This window comes from Centruroides sculpturatus, unplaced genomic scaffold (assembly GCF_000671375.1).
Source record: "Centruroides sculpturatus isolate CEXI.00-Female unplaced genomic scaffold, Cexi_2.0 scaffold462, whole genome shotgun sequence".
Classification (NCBI taxonomy): domain Eukaryota; kingdom Metazoa; phylum Arthropoda; class Arachnida; order Scorpiones; family Buthidae; genus Centruroides; species Centruroides sculpturatus.
In genome coordinates this window covers 70,058-96,923 of record NW_019385104.1, presented here as the reverse complement: position 1 = coordinate 96,923, position 26,866 = coordinate 70,058, and the positions used below count along the sequence as shown (strand labels likewise).

Genomic DNA, 26,866 nt, shown 5'->3' with positions numbered 1-26,866 from the left:
TGATTTACTTACAGTTGTTTTCAGACTGCTGAATGCACTAGGTTTGACTGTGTTTAAAAATAGTCACTTCGGTTTATTCGAGCTGGCAGATTGTTTAAAACAGTAAAATATATATTATCGATTTTTAAATTTAAATTAAATTAAATTATTACAGTTAATAATTTACTTACACGATAATAATAATAATTATTATTAATGGATAAATATTTGTTTTATAAATTTGTAATGAATTTTCTTTAAAATATTTAACTATTTTTTCGTTAATTTTTACAAATGTTTATGTGTAAATAACATATATATTTTTTTAAAGTAGAATCTAAAATCAGTCAAGGATTTTTTTGGAGTAAGAATGGAGGATTTGATGCCTTTCCAGGTTAATGAGGTTAATGCATTCTGTAGGAAAATACACTTATAAAAAAAAGGATTAAGATTTTTTGAAAGATTTTAGAATTTTAGAATGCGTATAACGAAGCTTTCTGTTAATAATTACATTTGTAATGCTTCTATATCAACCGCTGTATGGTTAATCTGGTTAATTAAATGCATAAAGAAGAAAAGTTATGAGTTTTTTCATGCTGTGACATAATTAACTACAAATTAAATTTCAATACCAAGACCTAAATAAGGCAAAGAGTTTAATAGGTAATGTCTTAGTTAATGATCTGCATCAGTTGAAAGATTCAGTTACGATCAGGTGGTCCGCTCGTGTCTTCGTGTAACACGAAACGTTACGTTATATTTACGATTAAACAGTTTAAAATAACAATTCCTTAAAGATAATTTACACATTAATACATAATTAGCGTAGAAAAAAAGGCTCAATAAATCATTCTACCTTCAATTAAATGCTGTTGACGGTGCTGAATTTGGTCTTTTAATGGTTACGTGTATACAGTTTACCGGTTTTAGTACCATCACTTTTATTAATGTAATAAATACTATTATCTGAACACAATCACGGTCAGTCAAGCCCAAAGAATGACTTTATTCGAACCATAGCAATTCGGTCCAGTACACTTGGTTAGTCTCTTGTCCTTTGGTCCATTCGGAGTCAAGTACAAAGAAACAGTTACAGTAAGGTTAAAGATTAGTGTACATTACTGATTGCTCTCCTGTATCCTCCAACTTCTTTATGAAACCAGCCGGATAACATATATTAATTTAAGTCTCGAATTTTATGAATTATATCCTTGTACAAATGATAGAAAATCATGGGAAATTTTGGAGGTAAAATTTTTAAAATTTTTACTAAAATATAAAGTTTGAATTATTTTCTTAATTAATTAATTAATTAATTAACAAATTAATTAATTAATTAACAAATTGCCAAGTTCATTAACAAGTTAAATTCATAAAAAGAATAAAGCGGCATTACCTTGGCATGTCAATTTTTAGTTCTTCCTCTACATTAACTAATCTAAATATTAATAGAAAGTCGTTTTAACGTAAAGAAACTTAACCTTACTCTATTTAAATATAATTAAACTTACGTCATAGTAATTACTCATTTTTATTACTAATACTAATTACTAATTTTAATTAAAAATAAATTATTTTCTATAGTTAATTAATTAGGAATTTAAATAAGCGAAGAGATGCAGATGATTTACTTACAGTTGTTTTCAGACTGCTGAATGCACTAGGTTTGACTGTGTTTAAAAATAGTCACTTCGGTTTATTCGAGCTGGCAGATTGTTTAAAACAGTAAAATATATATTATCGATTTTTAAATTTAAATTAAATTAAATTATTACACTTCTAACATAACAATCTCGTCATCATTTATCGAAATATTTGAATATTTAAAAGTGGAATTTGTGATAACGTGTATCAGTTTTATCCAATTGATCTATAAAGCATTAACTCTTTATTTACATTTATAAGTTTCATTTAAAGTAATAATTTTAAACAACTTACCGAAGGTAATAAACTGTGTAATTCTCTTAATGTTAACTTTTCGCTTTGATTATCCGTTTTTGGCTAATCAAAACGATAAATATAAGATATAAATCATAATAAAAATCATTATTAAAATGAATAGAATTTAAATATTTAATCTCACATAATTAATTATTCTATCCAGAAGTTTAATACGTCTTATCTGGGTTTGTAGTTGGATGTTGTCCTTAGCACCAACACTAATGGCTAGTTCTTTCACGGCTTTAAGGTAATTGATAGAAGATACATCGATGGAATTTTCGGGTTTCTTTATCTGATTAGGAAAGAGGAACGTAAATTATACAACAATAAGATAATAATTTTTACCTTTCTGGCTTTTATAACATAATACATTAGTAGGCCTTCGTTATATCGTGGATTCGGATATATCTCCCTTTTTCTTAGTCTCCCGATATAACTAGGGGCTACTGTATTGTAATCGTGTCACATTTGACCCTCCGGATTTCTGAAATCTCCATGTTCTGAGACCTCTGAATCCAAAAAGCTAATGTATATATGTATATGTGTGTTGGCGTATGTCATTTAATTTTTTAGGATGGGATAAAGATTAAGAAACGAAATTTAGCACGATAACTTATATATAAGGGGTATTTATGCTATTAAATTTTGGAAAACAGAAAGCAAGGGAGTGGGAAGATAGACGAGGGAGTCATGTGTCGTATCTAGAGTGGACTTAGTGTGNATATTATAATGTACTGAAAATGTACTAAAAATCTAAATGTACTTTCAATTTACTGGAAAGGGCAAAATGTACCAGAAAAGTACAAATGTACTAGGAACGACAACACTGGTCTAGAACATTACAGTCATTCTAACAATGCTACATACCTCAGCTAAACGAACATATAAAATTTCATTAACAGAAGCTAACAGAATATTACTCTACCCCTTTTCCCAATCTGTGTGCAAGATGTAAGATTGGCCTCGCATTTCTTACGCGCTCCATGTATTGATCCGAAGAGTATTAAACCAACGATTTGAGAATTTTCTTATCAAAATGTTCAATTTGGTGATAAAGTTTAACATTTAAGAAGTATAGACTTAACCCTCAAAAAGCCTCTTGGGCGCTTGGCCACTGAAGACAATTGAAATACATGGACAATCTGCAAAAAGATGGGTACCTCCCGAGAAAACTTTTTATGGAAACTGGCCTATATTAAGTGTTATATTCATAAAGAAATTCCAAGAAAACCCCATTGGCGAGGCGCAAACACACCTCTGTTTAGTAGTTTTATCCACTCATTAGTGAGCACCAATAGCAGAAGGATTTACCTGTGTTTTCTGACTATGGATTCGGTTGCCCAGAAAAAAAATTACTGTAATTAAATTGAATTGAGATAAAGCAGGCTTTTTGCTATTCTTAAAAATTTAAGCATTAAAAAAGTATTACGTAATTTATCATTAGTTATTTTTTAATTTTTAAGTATAAAATAGCAAATTATTAGCGAGGTTGCGGCCGAAGTTTTTATCTTTAAAACGTGAACGTCGAACGTCGAGCGCCACTTACAAGATAGCGGCGCTCGACGTTCGACGTTCACGTTTTAAAGATGAAAACTTCGGCCGCAACCTCTCTATTATATACTGTAAATATGAGAAACTTAATTGGAATTGTTATTTTTTAAATTGATTTACTATTATTCTTTTACAGTACGCAAAAATGAAAAATAAAGTAAATAGAGAGGTTGCGGCCGAAGTTTTCAACGCGAAAACGTGTACGTCGGACGTTCAGCGCCACCTTTCTGTGAGTCTAGAAGTTTGACAATGGCGTTTAGAACGTCTGTGGAATCATGCTCGATGTTCCAAACGCCATTATCAAACTTCTAGACTTACAGGAAGGCGGCGCTGAACGTCCGACGTACACGTTTTCGCGTTGAAAACGTCGGCTGCAACCTCTCTAATAATTCAATTGGAAGGAGTATATGCAAAGCAAAGGAATCAATAGCAGCAGAAAAAAGTATGAAGTTTGAAATAGTAGCTGCTGTGGGTATTTGAATAAAACCAATAGGCCTTTTTTGAGATTTTTAAGTTAACAAAATGTATTATTGGTGTAATCTCTTTCTGGTGTGCTGCTGCTGATGATGTCCAATTGCAGCACTCTGATATACATCAAAATGAAACCTGACATCACACACCGGAAATAATCCACCAAATATTAAAAGTAGACTGAATTCAACAGTGATATTTTCATAAAATAATTCTGTAACATATGAGAATAAATATCCAAAAATAAATCTATATTAATCATAAATATGATTTTAATAACTAAATAATATTTTCAGTAATTCCTGCCGGAATTCTTCAAATGATGATGTATGAAGAAGAGTGACCTAAGTAAATAATCATCTGAAATATCTATAAAAACGTCATGTTTATTTGAATGCTTNTTAAAATATTTAACTATTTTTTCGTTAATTTTTACAAATGTTTATGTGTAAATAACATATATATTTTTTTAAAGTAGAATCTAAAATCAGTCAAGGATTTTTTTGGAGTAAGAATGGAGGATTTGATGCCTTTCCAGGTTAATGAGGTTAATGCATTCTGTAGGAAAATACACTTATAAAAAAAAGGATTAAGATTTTTTGAAAGATTTTAGAATTTTAGAATGCGTATAACGAAGCTTTCTGTTAATAATTACATTTGTAATGCTTCTATATCAACCGCTGTATGGTTAATCTGGTTAATTAAATGCATAAAGAAGAAAAGTTATGAGTTTTTTCATGCTGTGACATAATTAACTACAAATTAAATTTCAATACCAAGACCTAAATAAGGCAAAGAGTTTAATAGGTAATGTCTTAGTTAATGATCTGCATCAGTTGAAAGATTCAGTTACGATCAGGTGGTCCGCTCGTGTCTTCGTGTAACACGAAACGTTACGTTATATTTACGATTAAACAGTTTAAAATAACAATTCCTTAAAGATAATTTACACATTAATACATAATTAGCGTAGAAAAAAAGGCTCAATAAATCATTCTACCTTCAATTAAATGCTGTTGACGGTGCTGAATTTGGTCTTTTAATGGTTACGTGTATACAGTTTACCGGTTTTAGTACCATCACTTTTATTAATGTAATAAATACTATTATCTGAACACAATCACGGTCAGTCAAGCCCAAAGAATGACTTTATTCGAACCATAGCAATTCGGTCCAGTACACTTGGTTAGTCTCTTGTCCTTTGGTCCATTCGGAGTCAAGTACAAAGAAACAGTTACAGTAAGGTTAAAGATTAGTGTACATTACTGATTGCTCTCCTGTATCCTCCAACTTCTTTATGAAACCAGCCGGATAACATATATTAATTTAAGTCTCGAATTTTATGAATTATATCCTTGTACAAATGATAGAAAATCATGGGAAATTTTGGAGGTAAAATTTTTAAAATTTTTACTAAAATATAAAGTTTGAATTATTTTCTTAATTAATTAATTATCTTAAATTATTTTTACAGGGCAGAGAATGACCACAAATCGACTAACACAATTCTAATCAGTGTAATCCTCCTCACTATTTTAGCCATTCTTCTTTTAATAACTTTGATAATGCATTCGGGTTTTGGTAAGTTTTTCGCGAATTTTCGTCGTTTTAAAATTATATTTTAATTTATTTTATTGTGTATACAGGATACGAACCATTGAATATTAACAAAACATGTACATCTAGTCATTGCGTAAAATTAGGTAAGTCTTGCATGGTGCAAATTTACATTTACACAAGCCTATCGAATACAGTAATAACGAGAATTTCTACTTATTTTATTTTATTATTATTTTAAAGCTATGTCTATTATGCAATCCATGAACACATCCGCGGATCCTTGTGAAGATTTTTACAATTTTGCATGCGGTAAATGGATCGAAAGAAAGGTTAAAGAAGGGATAGAAACATCTACATTCGAGGATTTACACAAAAGCATACTTCTCAGATTTATAGGTAAATTATTTTATAATATAAAAGAACAATCATTTTACCTCGTAAATGTAAATTCAAGAAAAACTAAACACTTCCAGACTCACTGGACAATTACCGCAACGTAGATTCTTTACCACATTCATCCAAGGTGGCTCTACAAAATTACAGACTCTGCAGGAATTTCAGTGAGTGAATATGATAAAAATTCGTTTCTCATCATAAAAAATTATAAAATTTACTCGAAAATTTCTAGAAAGATTGGAAGCTCAACATTTCGATTGGTTGAAAACGTACTTGAAGCAATTCGGAGGTTGGCCAATCATCGACGAAGAGTGGAGCGAAGAAAATTATGACTGGATACAAAGTATCGCAGCTGCTACGAGAAAACTGGAAATATTTTCTATATTACCAGTTACGGTTAGTTACGACAGTAGAGATACGAGCAGGAATATTATCGTGGTGAGTAAAAATGCTATAGGTTTATATATAAAGCTGTGAAGTATGCTCAGCTGCGTGGTATTCAGATAGGGCAAAACGACGAACCAGAAAAGCTTAGTATATCACAAATGATTAACTACATCATGGCCATCGCTGTATATTTTGGTGAATTACCATATACTTTAATTATGGAAGATATAGATAAAATGCTGAAGTTAGAAACTAAATTATCATCCGTAAGTATGGAATTTTTATATATATTTTTGGAGTAATAAATAGATACAAAATTAACATTTTTTTTTTTTTCAATCATCCAGATGACCGAAGATGTCGCCTTTTTAGCTAATGATTATAAAATAATGACGATAAGGAATCTCCATGAATTGATACCTACGGTAAATATTTAATTAAATTTAACTTTTTTAACTTTGCAATCATTATTATTGTTATTTTTCTGAAGATTAATTGGCTCAAAATGGTACAAGCTATAACTAATGGTTCTTCAATTGTTATTGACGAGGATGAACCGGTCGTTATAAAGGGAATTAACTTTCTAGCCGATTTTGGTAACCTTCTAAATGATAAATCCTTTTCTTTCAGGTAAGATAGTTGATTTTTCGTTATTAAAATTGCTTAAAATGTTAACTTATGATATACTTTTCAGAAGTTTGGCTAATTTAGTGGGTGCTAAAGTCATTTTGAAGTTTCTTCTTCCGTTTCTTCTGGCATTGCAATCGTCATTACCTGTTCGTGGTTTAAACGATGATGAACATCGATTGCAGCAAGAAAGAGCCGAATTATGCATCACTGAACTAGCCGAAATTTTAACTTTTGCAGTCGACTTTATATATATTCGCTCGTTAGCGCCTCAGAAAGGTGTAAGTTTAGTTAATCAAATGAGAAATCATTTAACAAAATACCATATTCATCTGGAACCATTTCTAGGCAACCGATATCATTCCTTATCTCTTCAATGCTTTTCGTGTTATCATACGTAAATCTGATTGGTTAGATGAACAAACAAAACAATACGTAGAGACGAAAGTAAGTCCTTTATTTTTTTAATCTAGAGTTTAAATCATTGTTATACAAATTGCCTTTCCTCTACAGTTGAATGAAATGATCCCTATCGTCAATTATCCGACTTGGATACTTAACGAAACTCAATTAGATAATTTCTACGATTGTGTAAGTAATTAAAATACTATAATCATTATAATTATTAATTATTTTTCATTTTTNAAGCCTATTTGGTAATTGTATATACTTAAATTAAAAACTAACTTTTTATTAATTATAATTCATAAATTTTTAATTGATTTTTGTTATTCAACTTTTAAACAAGGGTTATCAAAAATGGGTTAAAGATAACGGAAAAGAAAAATCCCTTCCAGGTCTACAAAAATACAGTCACAAACAATTATTCTTTATATCATTTGCTCAGGTAATTTTTCAAATGAATAATTAATTTAAAACTACATTTTTAATATGTATCTTTCTTTTTTTAAATGTTTTAGTCGTTGTGTAGCAACGGTCAACATTTATTAGAAAAGATTAAAGCATTTGAAGGCACGAAAAGTACTACATTTCAATCCAGGTGAAATTTCATTAATCGAATTTTTGTTGAGAAATATTAAATTTAAAATCGATAATATAATTCATCTAATTTTAAAATTTAGGGTAATTGGTAGTTTGTCAAACATGAAAGAGTTTTCTGAAGTTTTCAATTGCAAACCAGGATCTGAAATGAATCCCGAAAATAAATGCGTCCTGTGGTAAAAGTATAGCACCAAATCAGAAAAGATTTTAAATATATTATTTTGTACCTTCTTATAAGAAATTGTCATTTAATATATTTTGTATACGAATATCCACCGACGTTTCCTAAGTTGTATTTCCTTTGCCATATTTTTCAGAAAATAATATTTATACAGAAAACGTTGTCGAAAAAATGTAATGTTTTATTTTTACGAACTGTGTTTCAAATGTATAGTAAAGTCATGTATATGGTATATATTAAGTCGAATAGTATAGGGCATTTTTAAGTCGTATGAAAATATGACTTAAAGATAAATTACAGGAGCCATCTCGTCGTGCACAGACTATTTTAGTGCAACCATTATTAAAACAAAGTTGATCGGGCAATCATGCCTACCAGTGGCCGAATGGGTAACACCATAGCACACTGGTAGTTAGTTGGTCGAAGGTTTGCGCCTCTCAATGGGCTTGTACAATGAAGTTTTCATGTGTCGCGTTGCCGTAAACAAATAAACTGAATAACAAAAGTGTATAACGACATTTCAAGGATAGAGCAAGGGGAACCTGTAGAAAGAAGAATGGAAATTGAACGAAGTTAGAAACAATTGGAAGAAGAAGCTTTGGGAAAGATTGGACAAACGCTTAGAAAATTGGGAAGAAAGTCCAATATTTTTCTTGAATATGTTCGCCAGATTCAGAAGGAACGTATAGTGACTTTCAAGAAACAAACGTCTGTTACAGAATACAAAAATAAGCAATTCGTAAATGAAAAACACCCTTCTGCAAAGCTGAAGTGATGGAATCTCGAAGGCGTCGAACAATTTTGATATGGTTATGATCGAGTCCTATTTTACTTTTGACGGAAGTGAATGTGCCAATGAAAATCACTATTTCATCAAAGAATAGCTAAACATGACGCCTGAAGTCAAATTCAAACGACACTCAAAATTTTCGCCGATGCTTCTGGTTTGGCCGGCAGCCAGTCCAAAGAAACGTTTACGAACCTTCATGCTATCAGTCATCGAAGAAATTTATGGCAACAAATGCATTCAGAAGAATCTAGTGCCCTTCTTGTNGTAAGTAATTAAAATACTATAATCATTATAATTATTAATTATTTTTCATTTTTCTAAAGTGTTTTTTCCGCTCTAGTTACCAGAAATGACCGATAATCCTTTAGAGAACTTTGCAAACCTTCACGAATATATATACAGGAAATCTATTGCTTTATTACGCAAAAGAAATATCCGGAATGGGTATATAAAAATAGAGATTTATTAATTACTTTTTTAAGTAAATGCTACTGCATTATAATAATTTTATTTTATAATAGTTGGCCCATAGCTTTGCGTAAAAGTGCCTCTACAGTCGGAGCTTTCTATGTAGTAGAAGTCAACTCTATAGGTAAGACACTTCGCTTTCCATGTATCACCCGATAAAAAATAATAAAATGTTTTCTATTAATCAACAGTTATCCCTCGTGGATTTCATAATCCACCGAATTTTCATATTAAAAATCCAAGGTAAAAAATTCCCGTTTAACACAATTGAGTAAAATCTCTTTCCTTTTTTTTTATGTTTGCTCTATATTTAATTTTAGATACATGACCTATGGTTCTATGGGTTCTGGAATTGGCCATGAAATCACTCATGCTTTTGATAATATAGGTAACCGATCGTAAATTTCTATTTTATTGTTGTTTTACAACTGTAAATGTAGCCTAAAAACTTATCTTTTTATTTTTAATCAGGGAGATTTCGAGATGATCAAGGAAGATTAAGAGATTGGTGGACAGAACATTCTAAAAATGAGTTTGCAAAACGATCGCAATGTTTTGTAGACTTTTATGGCAAATACGGTTTCTCGGATGTTTTTGTAAGTTATAATATAAATTTAAATCCATTCAATTTACCCGTTTATGGCTTATAAAATCTTTTCTTATGCAAAGGTGAATGGAAATTTGACATTGTCTGAAAATATTGCGGATGTGGGAGGACTTCGACAAGCATATATGGTATTCCAATTATGTTTAAGCATTTTTATAGTAATATATTTCTCAAACTGATTTCTAATTATTTAACAGGCTTACAAACTATGGGAAAAAGATCATGGTAAAGAAGAAAAGTTGCCTGGTTTGGAATCTTTTACAACTCACCAATTATTTTTCATATCTTACGGAATGGTAGATAATTTCCAATTTATAGGAGTTAAAAATAATTTTTATGTACTAAAACTGTACTTTTTTTTTCTCAGAACTGGTGTGATAGTAAAAACCTAAACACCCTTAAAGAATCTTTAATGCAAGATGATCATGCACCCAATAAATTTAGGTATTTTGTGAGTATAATTTATTAAAAGATACAATTAACTATTTAAATTTACAAAATATAATTTCTTTCAGAGTGCTTGGAACTCTCTCTAACATGAAAGAATTCTCACAAGTGTTTAATTGCAAGCCAAATTCCAACATGAATCCAACACAGAAGTGTGTGATTTGGTGATTGCCAAGCAAGAAGAAGAAGAAGAAATTTTTACTTTGTATAATTTATTAATGGTGTCTTTATTATAAAGATGCTATTAGTATGACCATTAGTGCAATAAAATCTATCCAACAATTATTGTAACTATGCACTAATCAAATAATTTGATTAACGCATAGTCTTATATACAAAATTATATGAGAGGGGGAGAGAATTTTACAATACACAATAGATCTAACAGTTTTTTTTCCCTTGTAAAGGTCTTTTTTTTAAGCTATTAATTAGCTTTGGTTCAGCAACTTTATGATCAGAGAATGCAAACACTTAGTCTACATCCAAAGACATGCATGACTGAATTTTGTCTTAATTTTTTTTCATGTAGTAGTAAGAAACTTATTTAAACTAATATATGTACCTTTGTATAGTTATTGTATCAATATATATATAATGTTACTAAAGTTAATTCTTTAATACAATTGAAAATAAAATTACTTTATTTGTACAATTATATCTAATTCCACAAGATACAATTCTNATTTAGATTTTTTCTCCTCTAACAGTACTGATAATAATAATAATTTTAGAAATTTATCTAATTGTTATTAAAGTTTTATATTTAATTATATAATTAGACATTCTATTTGATAATTAAATTTAACAATTATCTAATAGAAAGAATTGTACATATTTAAAAAAAAATTACATTTATTAAAAGAGAATCAATTTAATTGTTTTAAGTACAAAGAAAAAGTATTATAAAAGAATATTTATAAAGAAAATTTTACTTCTAAAACAGTTTATAGAAAAATTACATTAGCCACATGTATATTTTAGAAATTTGATTAGATGTTTTGATTAGATGGATGGGATAAGGCAACATAAGTGATCTGTCGAGAGAGCATGACTACCTGGCAACACTTTCTATGAAAAGCTTGCCCCTGTTTAGATGTTACAAATGTTAAAAAAACAGGGAAAATTCACATGGCCAGCCCGTTGGTCAGGTGCAAACCCACTAGTGTTCAATGGTTTTATCTAGCCAGAAGGATTGGCTTGGATTGATAGAAGGCAATGCAACACTTGGGCAATCTGCCAAAAAGATCTCCTAGAGAGCATCCTACCTTCCAGGAGAATGTTTTACAAAAAAACTAGCCCCTATTTAGGTGTTACACATGTAAAAAAAACTTGAAAACTTCACACAGCCTGGACGCCAACTAAGTATTCACTGATTTTATCCATTCGATCATGGTGGGCCATCGTGTATTTGGAGAATCTTACAAAGATATATTATGAACAATTATATTTCTTGCATAGAATTTTAACATGTATTATATGAAGTTATATGAATATAGTAGTGAGGTTGAGTGGTTGGGCTGACTGCCACTAACCGTTTTGCCAATTCTTCTTGATATATATTACTGCCAATTTAGATTGAAAACATATAATACAATATTTTCTTTTACTTTCAATTTGTAATGAATAAATACATACCTACAAATGTAAATTTCTTGACACTTTTCTAAAAGCAGATGCAACTGTTCATTAAAATAAATTTATAACTTAATTGACATTTTAATATGGTGTTGATTCACTTTTGATAACTTATATTTATGTCTTTTTTTTGTTAAAATTTATTTTTAAGACTAGTTATAAATTCTCTTATACATATCTGACTGCCTTATAGTAAATGCACTAAATGAAGTCATAATAAGCAAGATATTTTCTGTAATTATAAACAAGTAACCATTGTCTTGAACAAATATATAATAGAAGACTCTTTCAACTTATATTCCTTGCTGTTAAAAAGTGTCATATAACAAATGAATCATTTTTTAATCTGCGATTGTAGTTAAGAAAAAATGTTTATTCATTACATTTACATTTTAAGAATTTAATATATTAATTAATTAATTAATTATGTTGTCTACATTTGACAATTACACAAATAAAATTCTTTCTCAAAGAACTTGAAAAGACATAATGTCATATATTTTTTACACAAACATTAATTCTAGATACTGCTTTATTAATTTATATATTTTTGATTGTTATATAAAAAAGCTTTGTGAAGAAATTTTGGAAAACTTGACATCATCTTTACAAATAAATAAATCAAATCACTGGTAGTGATACTAAGTGGTACCAAATATTTTGTGAACTTTTATAAGAAGTGATTCATAATGCTAGGCAAACTACAAAAAATTTGCTTCCAGGCTTCTAAGAAGTGAAAAATAATTAAATATTCTTTAAATATNAATTTTACATTATATTTTTCATTATATTTTTCAAGTTTTTTTAGTAAAATATAGTTATCCAGTCTATAAAAAATTTAGTTCTTCAGTAAATTCTATGTAGAAAAAGGAGCTTTTCTAAAAGAATAAAATAATAAGACAATATTCAGTTTAAAAGACATCTTTATTTAAAAATATACATTATTTACAGTTAATATTAATCCTAATAATAAGTGAATACAAAATTAATTCTTTTTACTAATTTGAAGTTGACATTCTTGTTGAAACTGATCTATCAATTCCTGCTGTACATCTGGTAGAGCAGGTGAATAACGACAATACTCCATGGTAAATTCTCCCTTTCCCTCACTCGAAGATCGTAAGTCGGTAGAATATCCAAACATTTTGTTAAGTGGTACCTTTCATATGTTTTTTATAATAAGTTTATGTATATTTGATCTATCTTAAAAATTTAAAGACACTTACCTCTACCCTGATAATAGACCAGCCCTCATTGGCATCTGTACCAACTATAATTCCGTGACGTCTAGACATATGTGTCATTACTTCACCATGAAATTCTTCTGGAACTGTAATTTCTACAGACATAATTGGTTCTAAGATATGCCAAGAACCGTATTCATAAACTGCAAAAAAAGTTACAATAAGCTTCATAAACTAATATTTGACTTTTCAATAAAAAACAAATTTAAACCTCAACCACCAAAATTATCTATTTATCAAATATTCTCAGCTGTCTAAGCAACCATCTGTGGGATCCAATGGAAAAGAAATATCAATAGAATATAATAAAGAATGGAATACATATAATTTGAAATACAGAACAAGAATTCAATTTAAATATTAAATATATTAAGATCCTAATAAGAATTACAAAATAAATAAAATAAAACACAAAGAGTATGTAAATAAAAGAGTAAAAGAAACAAATAAAAACACAGTAAAATTCGTAAAACATAAACAAATAAAATATAGTTACAAGTTATATTGAGTTGTTCAGAAAGTAATTTCATTTTTTTTTACCTCTAGACGGATTAGTCGTATTTTTCCCGCCATTTTCATTTTAAACCGTATTATCATTATATATTTTGACAGCTAGCATTTTAAGACTTATTCGTAAAAAATTTTGTTTGATTTTTTGCAATTGTTTATTTTTTGTGTCCCATCAAATATGGAAGATCAAAAGCAGCATTTTCGGCATATTTTGCTCTTTTATTACCAAAAAGGTAACAATGCTGTTCAAGCAGGAAAAAAATTGTGTGATGCGTATGGAGAAGATGTATTGACAGAACAACAGTGCCAAAACTGATTTACAAAATTTCATTCTGGCAATTTCAATATTGAAGATGCACCACGTTCTGGATGGCCAGTTGAAGCCAATAAAAACAAAATAAAGGTACTGATTGAAGCAAACTGCCGAATAACATGTGAAATCACTAAGAGATTAAATTTATCAAATTGAACCGTTTATGATTACTTGAAACAAATTGGTTTCGTTTCAAAGCTTGATATATGGGTTCCACATGTTCTTAAAGAGAGATGCTCTCTTTGGTGGGATTTCAAGGAAATTTTTTTTCGGAGCTTTTACCAGACAATTTAACAATTAATTCAAAAGTGTACTGCCATTGAGTAAACAAATTGAGTAATATCATCAACCAGAAATGGCAGTCAGACTTGATCAACTATGTAGTGTTTTACCACGATAATGTCAAATTTCACACAAGTTTGGTAACTTGTCAGTAACTGTTATAACTTAGATGGGATCACACCAACCAAATTCACCAGATCAAGCACACTCAGATTATTACTTGTTCCGATCTATACAAATTTTTTTTAACTGTAAGACATTTACTTGAAATGACAATGTCAAAAATCACTTGGATCAGTTTTTTGTAAGCAACGATCAAAACTTTTATGAATATGAAATCACGCTACTACCATAAACAATGACAACAGGTATTTGACCAAAATGGTAAATATATAATTCAATAAAATATTTATTTATTATAAAAATATTTTTTTTTTTTCCACGGAAAAAAACGAAATTACTTTCCAAATAACCCAATAGCTTGGTCTCTACCAGACTTCAGAAAAAAGAAGTTAAGAATATTATTCATTAAGAAGTTAACTATATTTAAGCATGCCAAGAATAATCACTGTATAAGCCATAAAGCTGAATGCCTGCTGAATAAAGCCATAAAGATTCAGAATGCTTTTCCTCAGTATATTCCGATGTAAGTATCGTGCATAAATACAGCAGAGATATTAACTTAAATAGGGTACTCTCTTAGTAAACTACAAGCCATTTTCTTTGTATATTTGAATTTGACCTACTAGGACAGGTCAATGTTGAAAATTCAAAACAGGTAAATTTTGAGGATTGAACAGGAGATTAGATCAAAACCTGACAACAGTGAGATACTAAAACTGAATGATGTCAGATTCATCACAAGAATGCATTAATGTGTTTATAATTAATTTTGTTCACTGCAGTTTAAGAATATGATAAAGGTATCAGCGTGCCACTCTGAGGAATCAAGATTCACTGCCCAGGTTTATCTGGGGCAGATTATCCTTAAGTGGCAGATGAAAAATTTTTGAGGTTCACTGCCCAGATTACCTCAAAAATTTTTCATCTAGTCTGTCTCAAGTATGTCAAGCCCCTTCCCTCACAACCTAGTTGTTACTATTGTGGGCATAGAAAAACAATCTTCTTAGAGGCAGGTCCACAAGGTGAAAAGAAATAAAAAAATCATAGAATAATTATTGACAAACCTTGTTTAATTGCTCCTTGAACTGCAAGTGAAAATGATAAATCATTGGAATCTACTATATGATGATCTCCTAAAAAAAAGAAATAAAAACAATAATTACTAAATCTTATAAACAATTTAAGTCGATCACTAATAAAAATACATACCATCTGTCAGACGAAATTTAACACCAGCAATTTTATGACCAGATAGCAATCCTTTCTCACAGCAAGATCTGAATGACTAAATGAAATATTAATTCACATATAAGCACTACAGTTATTTATTACAAATTATGGAATTTTATGAAATTCTGAGATGATAGCATTAAATACTCTTTAATTAAAAACTGATTAAGGTAACTAATAAATAAAAAGTTTCAAATTAAACAGAAATATATCAACAATATAATTCTTAAAATAGAAACTGTGATAATAGAAATTCAGACCCTCAAGAAATCTTCACAAGCAGCAAAACCAATTTAACTACAAATGTTTTCAATCATTTTTAAAAATCATCCTCTGGTAAAAATACAAAAATCGAACTCAGCAAAAATAGAATATAATGGATAAAGTTTGAAACAGAATGCTGGTTGATTTAAATTAAAAATTAAAACAAAGGAATAAAAATACAAATAAATATGAAAGTAAACGAAGAAAAATAAATAAAAAATAAAAATTACATTAAAAGTACATAAAAATCCACAATTAGTAAATAAATAATAAATATATATATAAAAATACACTGCTTGTTAAAAGTTAAGCACAAGAAATTGCAAAAAGTGAAAAAGCAAAAGATTGGTTTGGAGGTCACCAAGAGTTTGTGGAGGGGATATGACAATGTCTTCGTAAAGATATTGATCAGCCAATCTTGCTCAATGTGGACGAGCATTATCATCCAATAAAATGAAATTTTCTCCAATTGCACTAGTATAAGGTTTGACATAGTGGTCCAACATCTCATCCAGAGACCTCTGAGAAGTAATGGTACCTCCAAACACACAGAGGTCAGTGCATTCACGTAATGAAAACCCAGCCCAGATGGTCTTTCTACAACCACTGAAAGCATATCTTTCCATTAATTTTATGGTTTGTAATGGATTACAACCTTGCTGAACCTATACTCATCTGTGAACAGAACATGAGCTTATTATCCTCAAGCCCAGCCTATATGCTCCTGATACCACTTCAGGCAAGCCTGTCTACGTCTGAAGGTTAAAGCAAACATGTTGGTTGACAAGCATAGAGTTTAGCCTTATGAAGCCTTCTGGTAACAGTTGAGACAGACACCTGGCTTTCTGTGGATGACACAAGGCTAGCATGCAGAGATGATACAGATGTCCTATTGTTTCTTTTGGCTAGGAGCCATTTAAAATGATTATTCCAAAATGGTGTCACCCATGAACAGCCTAAAACTAGTCTTCTGACAATAGTTCCTGTTGCTTGGAATTGTCTCTAAAGCCTTGATTATATTATTTTCTAGTTTTTACTTGAAATATAATATATAAATTATATTGCTACAAATTCTGAATAATTTGAGAAATACAAAAATAAAACAGATTTATCAAAATTTTTTCTAAACAAGATATAATTTAATATAAAGTTGCTGATCAGATAGCAAAATTAGATGAGATATTGTTCTTTATTCATTGTATTACAGAGTAAATCCAATTCAAGTATCAAACTTTATGTTTATTACATTTTAACTGGACTTCATCTATGAAAGATAGATTATATTGTTCTTCTAAAATCAGTCATACAATATTTTATAAATACAGATCATATAAAATTAGTAAATAAATAATGTTTGAATAATTTTAAATAGAATAGAATAATCATTAAAGAAAAAGCAAAAACTATTTAAAATTAAGATTTTTTTACATTAAAACATTTTACAGATGTTGAAAAATAGTCTCCTCATATTATCAAAACATTGAAAACAATTAAACTGGCCTGAAAATTTATATTAATGTATGCAAATGAATTATTTGCATTGAATATTTGAATTATAAAATAACTTCAACATAAATTGCTAAAAGTTAAAGGTTAGAAAATACACATGACAAATATATTAATATATAGATCATATAAAATTAGTAAATCTTTACATACCTTTTCAATTGCAGGTATAAATTGTTTTGGAACATTTGGTCCTACTGTCTCATCAGAAAAAATCAATTGAGTATTCTGATCAGGTGGAAGAGGCTAAAAATGTAATAAAAATTATAATTATCATTCCAGAGTTAAATAAATCTTCAATTATAATGCATTGTTTTAAGACATAGTACATAGTTTTAAATACTAAACTTAAATAATAATTTGTAATAAATACAACAGAATCCACTTATGGTAATCATTACAGAACTCAATTCTGATATTATTAACACTGATATATTAACTCTGACATTTAAAAGACATTAAAACAACTAAAAAATGTATAACTTGAGAATTTATTAATAAGTTCTCAGTCTAACACAGAAATAAATACTACACATGAAAGACCACTACATATTATTCAATATATTTTTCCTTAGTCTCAATGCACTTCCTACAACAACATTCTAAAGTTTTTATCTCATTATAAAAAAAATTCAGAACTTTTGTTCTCCAACCACTCCTTTTGTCCACTGTCTCTGTCTTCCTTTCAAGTGTTTTTTCAAATAGAGAAAGAGTTAGTAATCCTAAGCAGCTAAGTAAGGGAAATAGGATGAATGTTAAACCCATCTGAATTTCAGTTCACTGAAGTTTTGTTTCCATTTTCTGAATGGTGTGTGCCAACTCTATTTTGTCAAATTAGACTTTGCTTTCTACCACTTTGTTTTTGTGACTTCACTTGCCCAAAAGGATGCAAAACTACCCTTCATTTTTGGTAAAGATATCATCAAAGATTTAATTTATTCTACCATGCTGCATTATTCTTTTCTGCCAAATATATTATTAAATAGGTCAGGCCTCATTATTATTATTATTATGTTGCAAATATCATGCTCTGCTGATTGTGGTGCCAAGTACTGTGTCAGAGTAAAGTCAAAGTATAGCTACCAAACAAGTGTTATTGATATATGTGTCAACATGTAGAAACTTCCTAACAATGTGATGCGTGCAATATTGCAGATTTCTGTAGTGCCATGTATATGTTTTTATTAGGATTTAATGTTTGTAGACTTTTGTGTAATATACGTGGTATAACACCAGTAGAAGAAAGAACAACAGACAATAAATACCTTATCCATCCTCCCCATCTGTCTTATTTCTTGAGCAAATGAGGGTATTTGGAGTGTATTTTTTCAGTGTGAGCATTTTTTATATTACGAGTGTTTGGAACAGAGATGTTTATTATATAAGTGATCTTACTGCATTTGTCAATGAAAGTGATGTCAAGTCTACTGTGATGAATTGTTTTATCTGTGATTATGGATATGATAAATGGATGTTTAATAATCTCTGTGTGCAAACTCTTGGTGTATTATATCTGCTACTTGATTATGTCTATATAAATAGTATGTTTGTGCTAAGAGCTTGCAACCAGAAATTATACGTTGTATTGTTTCTGGCAGAATGTGGCATTTTCTGCAAGAGTCATTTGTGAGTGATGTATCCTTCATAACGTGTTTTCTGTAGTTTTTAGTGTTTATGACCTGATCTTGAATGGCAACCATAAATCCCTCAGTCTCTCCAAATAGACAGCCCTACTCAGCGAGTAGTTTGATGCAGTTTTGTCAACATACTCCTGAGCTATGTCATAAGCATGCCTGCCATGAAGTGGCTTTTGGGTCCATTATTATTGTTGTTGTTGTTGAAGTGGATTCTACTCAGCTTATATACAGATAACTAATACTATGACAGCTAAAGATCAAGACATACAAAACAAGCTGTTACTATGCTTACATGCTATTTATGTATATATTTGTGTTTAAAAATTTCCTGTCACATGTTTTTGATATAGCAGCTTTATATAGTGTGATGTATGTGTGTGTTATTGTTGTAAAACCCTAATGTTTCTAGACTTTTGTGTAGTTATGTGGTTTGATGCCTATGCAAAAAGGAACTATAAGCACAACTGTTAATCAATAAATTCATCTAAAATTGTTTGCCTGCTTATGTACCACCATTAATAACAGCTTGCATATAAGTAAAATTCCAGAAATTTGAACCACTGTGCTAAGAGCAAATAATAATTAAAGCAATTAATGTTTAGCATTTATAACACTCATTTAGATTAACAATAATTGCTCATTATTAGCCAGAAGATAATACTAATAACACAAAAAGTGCTTAAAAATTCCAGTTTACCTAAAATTGATGATTATGATGACCAAAATTCTTAAAATACACATAGAAAACTATTATTATAACAATTTGAAGATTATTAATGCTAACAACTTCCCTATTGAAAAGTGTAATAGAAAAACTTATCGCATCTTTCCAGAATCTTCTTCTTCTTGGTGCCATATCAGATTCCTGACGTCGGCGACACCTGGCGTAGGTTTGTAATCCGCCAAGGTGTATACTAGGGAAAGTTACTACCCAGAGTGGTTTCCCGTTGCCTTCTCTGGGGCGCGATGTTACGCGAGGGGAACTAATGCCTTCCAGAATCAGTGTCGACATTCTTCCATAATGAACCGTAGAAGAATAGTGCTCAATTATTTTCCATTCTTAAACAAAATTATTATAACTCTAATTCTCATGACTGATGATAATATCCTGGATTACAATAAGCAGATTTTACTGTATTTTTATAATTTTACATCAATTATTATTAAACATAAAGATACCTCCATAATTCCAATCACTCTACCATACTGTCCAGCACCACCATGTTGTTTCTTATGTAAATAATCAAATTCACATGCTTTCAATAAACTCTCCCTAAAAGCAACTTTCGGCTTTCCTAAAATCACAGCACAATTATATTCTCTTTCCATTCTCTATTTGAAAAGAAATTTTTGTTAAAATAAAGTTTTAAATAATTCAAATAAAAGGATTTGTTTCCTTTTAAAGGAATTAAATTCTTGTAATTGAAATTTACTGATTAAAACAAATATATTGATCATTACAGTAGATATGTTTAAAAGCCAAACAATATATTCACACCAATTATATATTCAAAGATCACGAGGCATCTTAGATATTCCTCATTATTAATATATCACATTTTATCGACTTAACCAGACTGACTTGTAGATCCATATCTAAGAATACGGAATGTCTATTATAAATATTCATTTATTCAATTTTCCGATATTGATTTTCGACTGTACAATGTGTAATTGCAAGTTACGATATNAATAAAATATATTAACCTCCTTAATGTCATGATCATAGTGTATTCGATAGGTAGGATCTTCTCTAGTATATCTGCCTATAGCTTTTGCAAAAGCATCTACATTAAGTTTATCTTTGGGTTTGATAGACATTGATATCACAGGTTCAGGAACGAACAGGGTTCCTAAAATAAATATTTAAAAAAATTATTCTAAAACTTTAGTTATTTTACTTTCCTGTCAAAATACCAAGATTAACATTCACCATAGATAATTTTAAATTTTTCTCTGTTACAAATGTATCACCAGTAGCACAATCAACCCCAAACAAAGCACATATATCTCCAGCATAGGATTCTTCAATATCTTCCATCTCATCTGCATGCATTCTCACAAGTCGAGATACTTTTAATCTTTTACCAGTTCGTGTATTAAATATCCAATCTCCCCTTTTTATCATTCCTTGATACACACGTAAATAAGTTAACTGACCAAATTTTCCAGCCTAAAATAAACACACATTTAATATAATAATAAAAATTTAGTATATAACACTGAATATTAATAATGAAAGAATTATGAAAATTACTTACTTCTAACTTAAAAGCCAAACAAACACCTGTTTTAGAATTATTTCTTGTTGGATCCATTACTAATCTCACAGCCTCATTTCTGTACCAATTTTTAAAATAAGTTTTGTAAATCAAGTTATATTATTGAAAGTAAGTAGAATAAGTCCATTTTTGAGATATAACAATAAAACCTTTGCACTATTTAGAGGTATATTTTTTCTTATAGTAAATCTATGGCAATTTAACAATATACTTTGGCACACATCAATGTAAAATTTAATATACTTTGGGATATATTATTTTATTTTATTTAAATGCTTCAGGATATATTTTAATTAATTCAAACTTTTTAATTTAAACTTTCAAAACTTTATTCAGCCTTTATTTTAATTCAAACTTTATTTTTTTATTTTCTAAATATAACTTTAAAAGATTTTAATAACATTTTTTGTTCTCATTTGAATCGACAATTCAAATGAGAATGGACAATTCAGTCACTTCAAAATTCTGCATCTGACACTTTTCCTTTAATCCTTTAATACATTATAGGCACATTTTAATCTTTGTAAAATGTCCTCACTTGAAGTCACATTTATCTTTATGCAATAACATATTTTAAGTAATTTTTACAAGCAACACAACAAACCATGAAGTTCTAAACACACTTTGATTATAATTCAATTTATTGCTAACAATATACAACAGTAATGCTACCATCTTTTTGTCTCTTCAGCAATCCAATTTTTCTTATGAGATGTACAAGTATGTAAATGTTTATTTTTAAACAAATACACACAATAATTTTTAAATGCGTCTATATTTTTCTATTGTATGTGTACAGTGATACAAGATTTGGTTTCATTTTTGTATTTAGAGTTGATAAAAGATTAAATAGCAAAATAAAATTATATTAAAAATGATTATAAATTATGCAAATTAAAAAATTACATAAAATTATATTATATTAAATTATAAAAAAAAGTTTAAAAATAATCATAATGCATCATAATTCCAGTATACTAATCTTTATGCTATAGGATAATTATATTCCAAATTATAATTTTGGATATCAAGTATTATTAAAGTGATCATTATAAAGTAATTCCTATACCTGTATGGTAAAGCAAACATTGAATAATACAAATAAGCTATCTTTTGAAGGTGTTAATCACAAAACTATAGATAATTCATTGTTGTTTGTATCTAGTAGTATTCATTGATATCTTTATGGGTTATTCAATCCACTTTTACCTAGATTTGTCATAACAGTTGACTTAATCAATATCGTAATGATCAACTTAATTTTAAAATAACATCATTATAACAAAACATTTTGAAAGTGTTAATTAATTAAGGTTAGATAATTATACAGTAATCATTTTAAATTGACCAACAGTATTTACATTTTTAATAAAGTACAAAAATATAGAAGAAACAAAATGTCTTTGACTTTGAATATCCATCTTCACAATCATCAGAGATGACCTTTTTATGAAGACTAGGTCTCTGCAATAATGCAAATTGGTTAAAACATCCTCTGGTGACATTGTCATAGCTTAAAAACAAACAGAAAAATGAACAGAGATGTAAAGGTTTCTCTTTACCAGGTACTGGTACAATATATATAAAAATAGATTCACAATAAACCTTTGAGTAACCAGTAAAACATTTATTTTAAAAAAACAAATGTTTTCAACTGTATTCTTCAGCCTTCTTCAGGTTAAATGTTCCGAGATTCTAAAAGCTGTTGTGCTTAAAGATTTAAAAGATGTAACCTCCATAAAAAGAGGAGAACAGAGATGTAACCTCCATAAAAAAGTCATCTTTGTAGATGAAGATTGTTGCTGATGATTGTGAAAATGGATATCCGAAGACATTTTGTATCATAAGAAACTCAACATCACCTTAACACTGGGGGTGAAATCAACACTAAATCTAGAACCTGTTACCAGTGTAAACACGATTTACACCAGTAACTAATTCCGGATTTAGTGTTGACATTTTGTATCTTCTATACTTTTGTATTTTATTAAAAATATATAATAATCATATGATGAATGTTAATAATTATTAATAAATTAATAAATTTAATTGTTTACATGGATAAACAAATGTTGAGAAAATAATTGTAAAAATCAACTGAAAAGTAACTAAAAGTCCAAAATGCATTTCAAGTTACATAAAAGATATTATAAGAAATCTGAATTGTCTGTTGACCAATTCGACAAATCTATGTAAAAATGGAACAAGTAACCCAGAAAGACGTTGTAGATAATTCCATTAAAAATACCACTATCTCTTTAAAAGATACTGTTATATTATACTAAATATAATATATAATACTAATTCATTAACCATAATATAACATAATTTCATCTGCTAAAGATTCATAAATATAAGTATATTAAACATCCCAAAGCCCGATACATAGATACTCAACCAAACGATTGCCTTAAACAATCAGACTATAAATTCACTATTATTAATGACTAAATACTAAGTAATTTGGTTAGTAATTTGGTAATTTAGAATCATCTAGAAGAAAAAACTAGCCTGGAGTGGGGCTTGAACCCGCAACCTCCACTTATCATGTGGTGCACTTGTGCCAGTTACACCATCCGGACCCTGAGCAGGCCTTCACTTCCAGATGTATTTCAATTTATAATATAACCTTAATTTTAGATATAACCTTATGTGGTTACTCACAGCACTGGCTGGGGATGACTCCTTTAGGATGTTTAGTATACTTACATATATACCTCACCGGGTAAGGCATTAGCTGGCTGAGTGCCACTGTGGAGATGTACTTAGGCCGTGGACATAGGAGTCATCTCCAGCTAGTGCCATTAGTAACCATGTAAGGTTATATCTAAATTTAAATACATCTGGAAGTGAAGGCTTTCTTGGTGTCTGGATGGCGTAACTGGCAAGTGCACTGCACAGTAAGCAAAGGTCATGGGTTCAAGTCCCTCTCTGGGCTAGTTCTTTCTTCCAGATGATTCTAAATTATTTAATAAATTATTAAAATTATAATTATTAATTTAGATAAGAGATGGTGCCTAACGTCTACCTCTAGTACCAAATTATTTAGTATTTAATCATTAATAATAGCAAATTTACAGCCCAATTGTTTAAGGTGATCGTTCAGTTGAGATTCATAAATATTAATTGTTTTAAAATAATATAGAAGAGATAAGTAATAATATTTAAAATAAACTTTTAACCATTTTAAATAATAATACTCACTCTACTTCAGTATATGCAACATTTTCTACTTCAGAAGGATTTGGTAAATAGGAAACAATAGCATCTAGTAATGGCTGAACACCTTTGTTCTTCAAAGCAGTTCCCAATAAAACAGGATGAAATTTTCTCTGAAGACAAGCTCTTCTGATAGCTGCCTGAAATTGAAAGATTACAAAGCAATTAATTAAACAAAATTTCTTCAAAAATTTTAAGAATTAATTATATACATTCTCATTTCATATGAATCAACTTCTAATTATTATTATATATATAAAAATTTATCATTAGATAATAACTTAAACAAAAGTCAAGCACTCAAAAAATTTGTTAATATATATACAGTACAGTACTCCATTATCCGGACCTCCATTATCCGGATTTTCGATTATCCGGATTGTTCAAAATAAACAAAAATTTTACGAATTTGCTGATTTGCACTTGGCGAATTACGACACTGTTTATGTAGTGATGGAATGCATAACTTTTTTTGTTTTAACAACGTCTCACCCATCACAGTGGTCGTAAACTCTTAAATATATTTTATGTAGTGATAAAAATATAACTTGACATACCTATTTATATATAATTTATATTCAAATTACATCATTTCTATGACCAAGGGCGGCGTAAGGCATGGACGACGTGGGCCACCGCCTATGCCTCGCGGTCCGAAGGGCCTCGCGCCTCGAAGGTTTATGCATTACTTAAAAGCCGCGAACGCGACGAAAAAATTTTACTCGTCATAAAACGATAAATAGTTTGTCAAATTTTTATTCATAAAAATGCAGTTTCAACTGCTTTTTATTTTATAAAATCCGTCTTCTTGCGCCACCAGAGGGCCTTTTAAACAATAGGTAGTCTGTTAGCGTTGGTCAGTAGTAGTCCAAATTCAATACGAACGTTTGTTTCTTGAAAATTTGATCACGATTTAAATACAGTATTTACTTTTAATATTACCGATATGTCATCGAAAAGAAAACGTGTTGTATTACCATTTAAAGACAAATTAAAGTATTTGTTTCGATTATCCGGATTTTTCCTTATCCGGACTACCTTCATCCCCAATTAGTCCGGATAATCGAGGTTCTACTGCATTTATAAATATTCAATGGACAGGTATCCCTCATACAACATAGTACTTTTACAACATGGTTTGCAAAATCCTCTGTACAAAATTTCACAATTTTTTAAGTGTAAACTTCACTATTCAATACTGTTTTTTTTTTATTCAGGTAAGCATATGTGTTGTCTCAAATTTGCCCATGAATTTTAGAATATTGAAATTTTCAATTATTTTGTGCTTTTTGTCAGGTTTACTTTAGTGCAAACTGATAGGACAAGGAAGAAAACAATTGCACTAACTTTCCTATTAACCAAGTCATCATTTCTTTCAGACTTTAGCCCTTAAGATTGTCACTGTGTTTTATTTTTATTGATTAATCTTCATATTTAGTAAAATTTATTTACACATTTTTAGATAAGTGTTATTAAACTTTTTTAACTGTAGATATTGCTTACCTCTGCATGATTACTTCATTCATATACATGATGAATGAAATACAGCATTATCTCAGTACTCAAACACAAATTTTGGAAAAAAGTCATCAATATTCCAACTGAACAAATGCAATCTGCTAAAACAAATTTTTGATTAATAACACTTTTATTTCATCATCCATAAAAAATTTTGGTTTAACCCTGGTTTAACTAAAATTAATATTAATGCATAATACAGTACTTTTAATTGTAATTTTTTATTTATTTTTGATTGTAAGCACATTATTGATTGCTTTAATAAACATATTTCTCTTAGTGATAAAAAAGATTATAATACTTTTGCTAACTTCTGAAACCTAACCCAACGTTTTGCATTAGTCCTTTGTTTCATATAGCACAGATATTTATAATAGGCACTTTTTCAGAACATAACTATTGTATTATACAAGGAATATCTTTACACAAATAATATATAAAAGTCAATGCCAGTCAATCAAGTATATATGAAGTCTGAAAAAATATCTCCAATTCAAGTATGTGTACAATTGACAAATCAAACAATGTGTCCTTCAAAGTATTGTCCTTTGTTAACCACACAATTTTCCAATGCCGGTATAGCTGCTGAAAATATTCTTGAAAGCAGTCTCGTGACAGCACTTGCAATGCAGATGTCACACTTTGTATAACCTCATCCCATATCTTCATTCTTGAAGTGGCGTCCTTTGATGGCTT

The 26,866-nt window shown here is 29.4% G+C and overlaps 2 protein-coding genes and 1 long non-coding RNA gene across 3 annotated transcripts in view; 1 reads left to right on the top strand and 2 right to left on the bottom strand.

Annotated features, from left to right (window-relative positions):
• Positions 1 to 1,777: 1,777 nt before the first annotated feature.
• LOC111634739 lies at positions 1,778 to 2,216 on the bottom strand. Its single transcript, XR_002758275.1, has 3 exons — positions 2,063 to 2,216; positions 1,918 to 1,980; positions 1,778 to 1,849 (listed from the first exon to the last, which is right to left on the bottom strand). It is a non-coding gene; the product is annotated as an uncharacterized LOC111634739 (long non-coding RNA).
• Positions 2,217 to 5,305: 3,089 nt separating this feature from the next.
• On the top strand, positions 5,306 to 10,575 carry LOC111634752 (endothelin-converting enzyme 2-like). Its single transcript, XM_023379594.1, has 20 exons — positions 5,306 to 5,334; positions 5,417 to 5,523; positions 5,589 to 5,645; positions 5,743 to 5,898; positions 6,131 to 6,336; positions 6,402 to 6,551; positions 6,633 to 6,710; positions 6,776 to 6,915; positions 6,980 to 7,193; positions 7,261 to 7,359; positions 7,426 to 7,503; positions 9,226 to 9,329; positions 9,407 to 9,477; positions 9,545 to 9,596; positions 9,674 to 9,741; positions 9,825 to 9,949; positions 10,023 to 10,088; positions 10,158 to 10,256; positions 10,328 to 10,404; positions 10,476 to 10,575. The coding sequence occupies exons 1-20, from the start codon at positions 5,306 to 5,308 to the stop codon at positions 10,573 to 10,575; spliced, it is 2,076 nt and encodes a 691-aa protein (XP_023235362.1).
• Positions 10,576 to 12,965: 2,390 nt separating this feature from the next.
• Positions 12,966 to 26,866, bottom strand: part of LOC111634735 (elongation factor G, mitochondrial-like) — a 47,242-nt gene continuing 33,341 nt past the window's right edge. The window contains 10 exon segments of the mRNA XM_023379576.1: positions 12,966 to 13,201; positions 13,269 to 13,429; positions 15,579 to 15,647; positions 15,724 to 15,799; positions 17,668 to 17,760; positions 20,331 to 20,481; positions 20,812 to 21,004; positions 21,069 to 21,324; positions 21,413 to 21,491; positions 24,638 to 24,792. Coding sequence (XP_023235344.1) covers positions 13,028 to 13,201; positions 13,269 to 13,429; positions 15,579 to 15,647; positions 15,724 to 15,799; positions 17,668 to 17,760; positions 20,331 to 20,481; positions 20,812 to 21,004; positions 21,069 to 21,324; positions 21,413 to 21,491; positions 24,638 to 24,792 — 1,407 coding nt within the window. The 3' untranslated portion in view covers positions 12,966 to 13,027.

Bases quoted from the DNA above. Each gene is read 5' to 3' on its own strand.
- LOC111634752 (XM_023379594.1), top strand. From the start codon at position 5,306: ATGATAGAAAATCATGGGAAATTTTGGAG. The intron at 5,524-5,588 runs GTAAGTTTTTCG...TTGTGTATACAG, and splicing joins GATAATGCATTCGGGTTTTG to GATACGAACCATTGAATATT. The intron at 5,899-6,130 runs GTAAATTATTTT...GAAAATTTCTAG, and splicing joins CATACTTCTCAGATTTATAG to AAAGATTGGAAGCTCAACAT.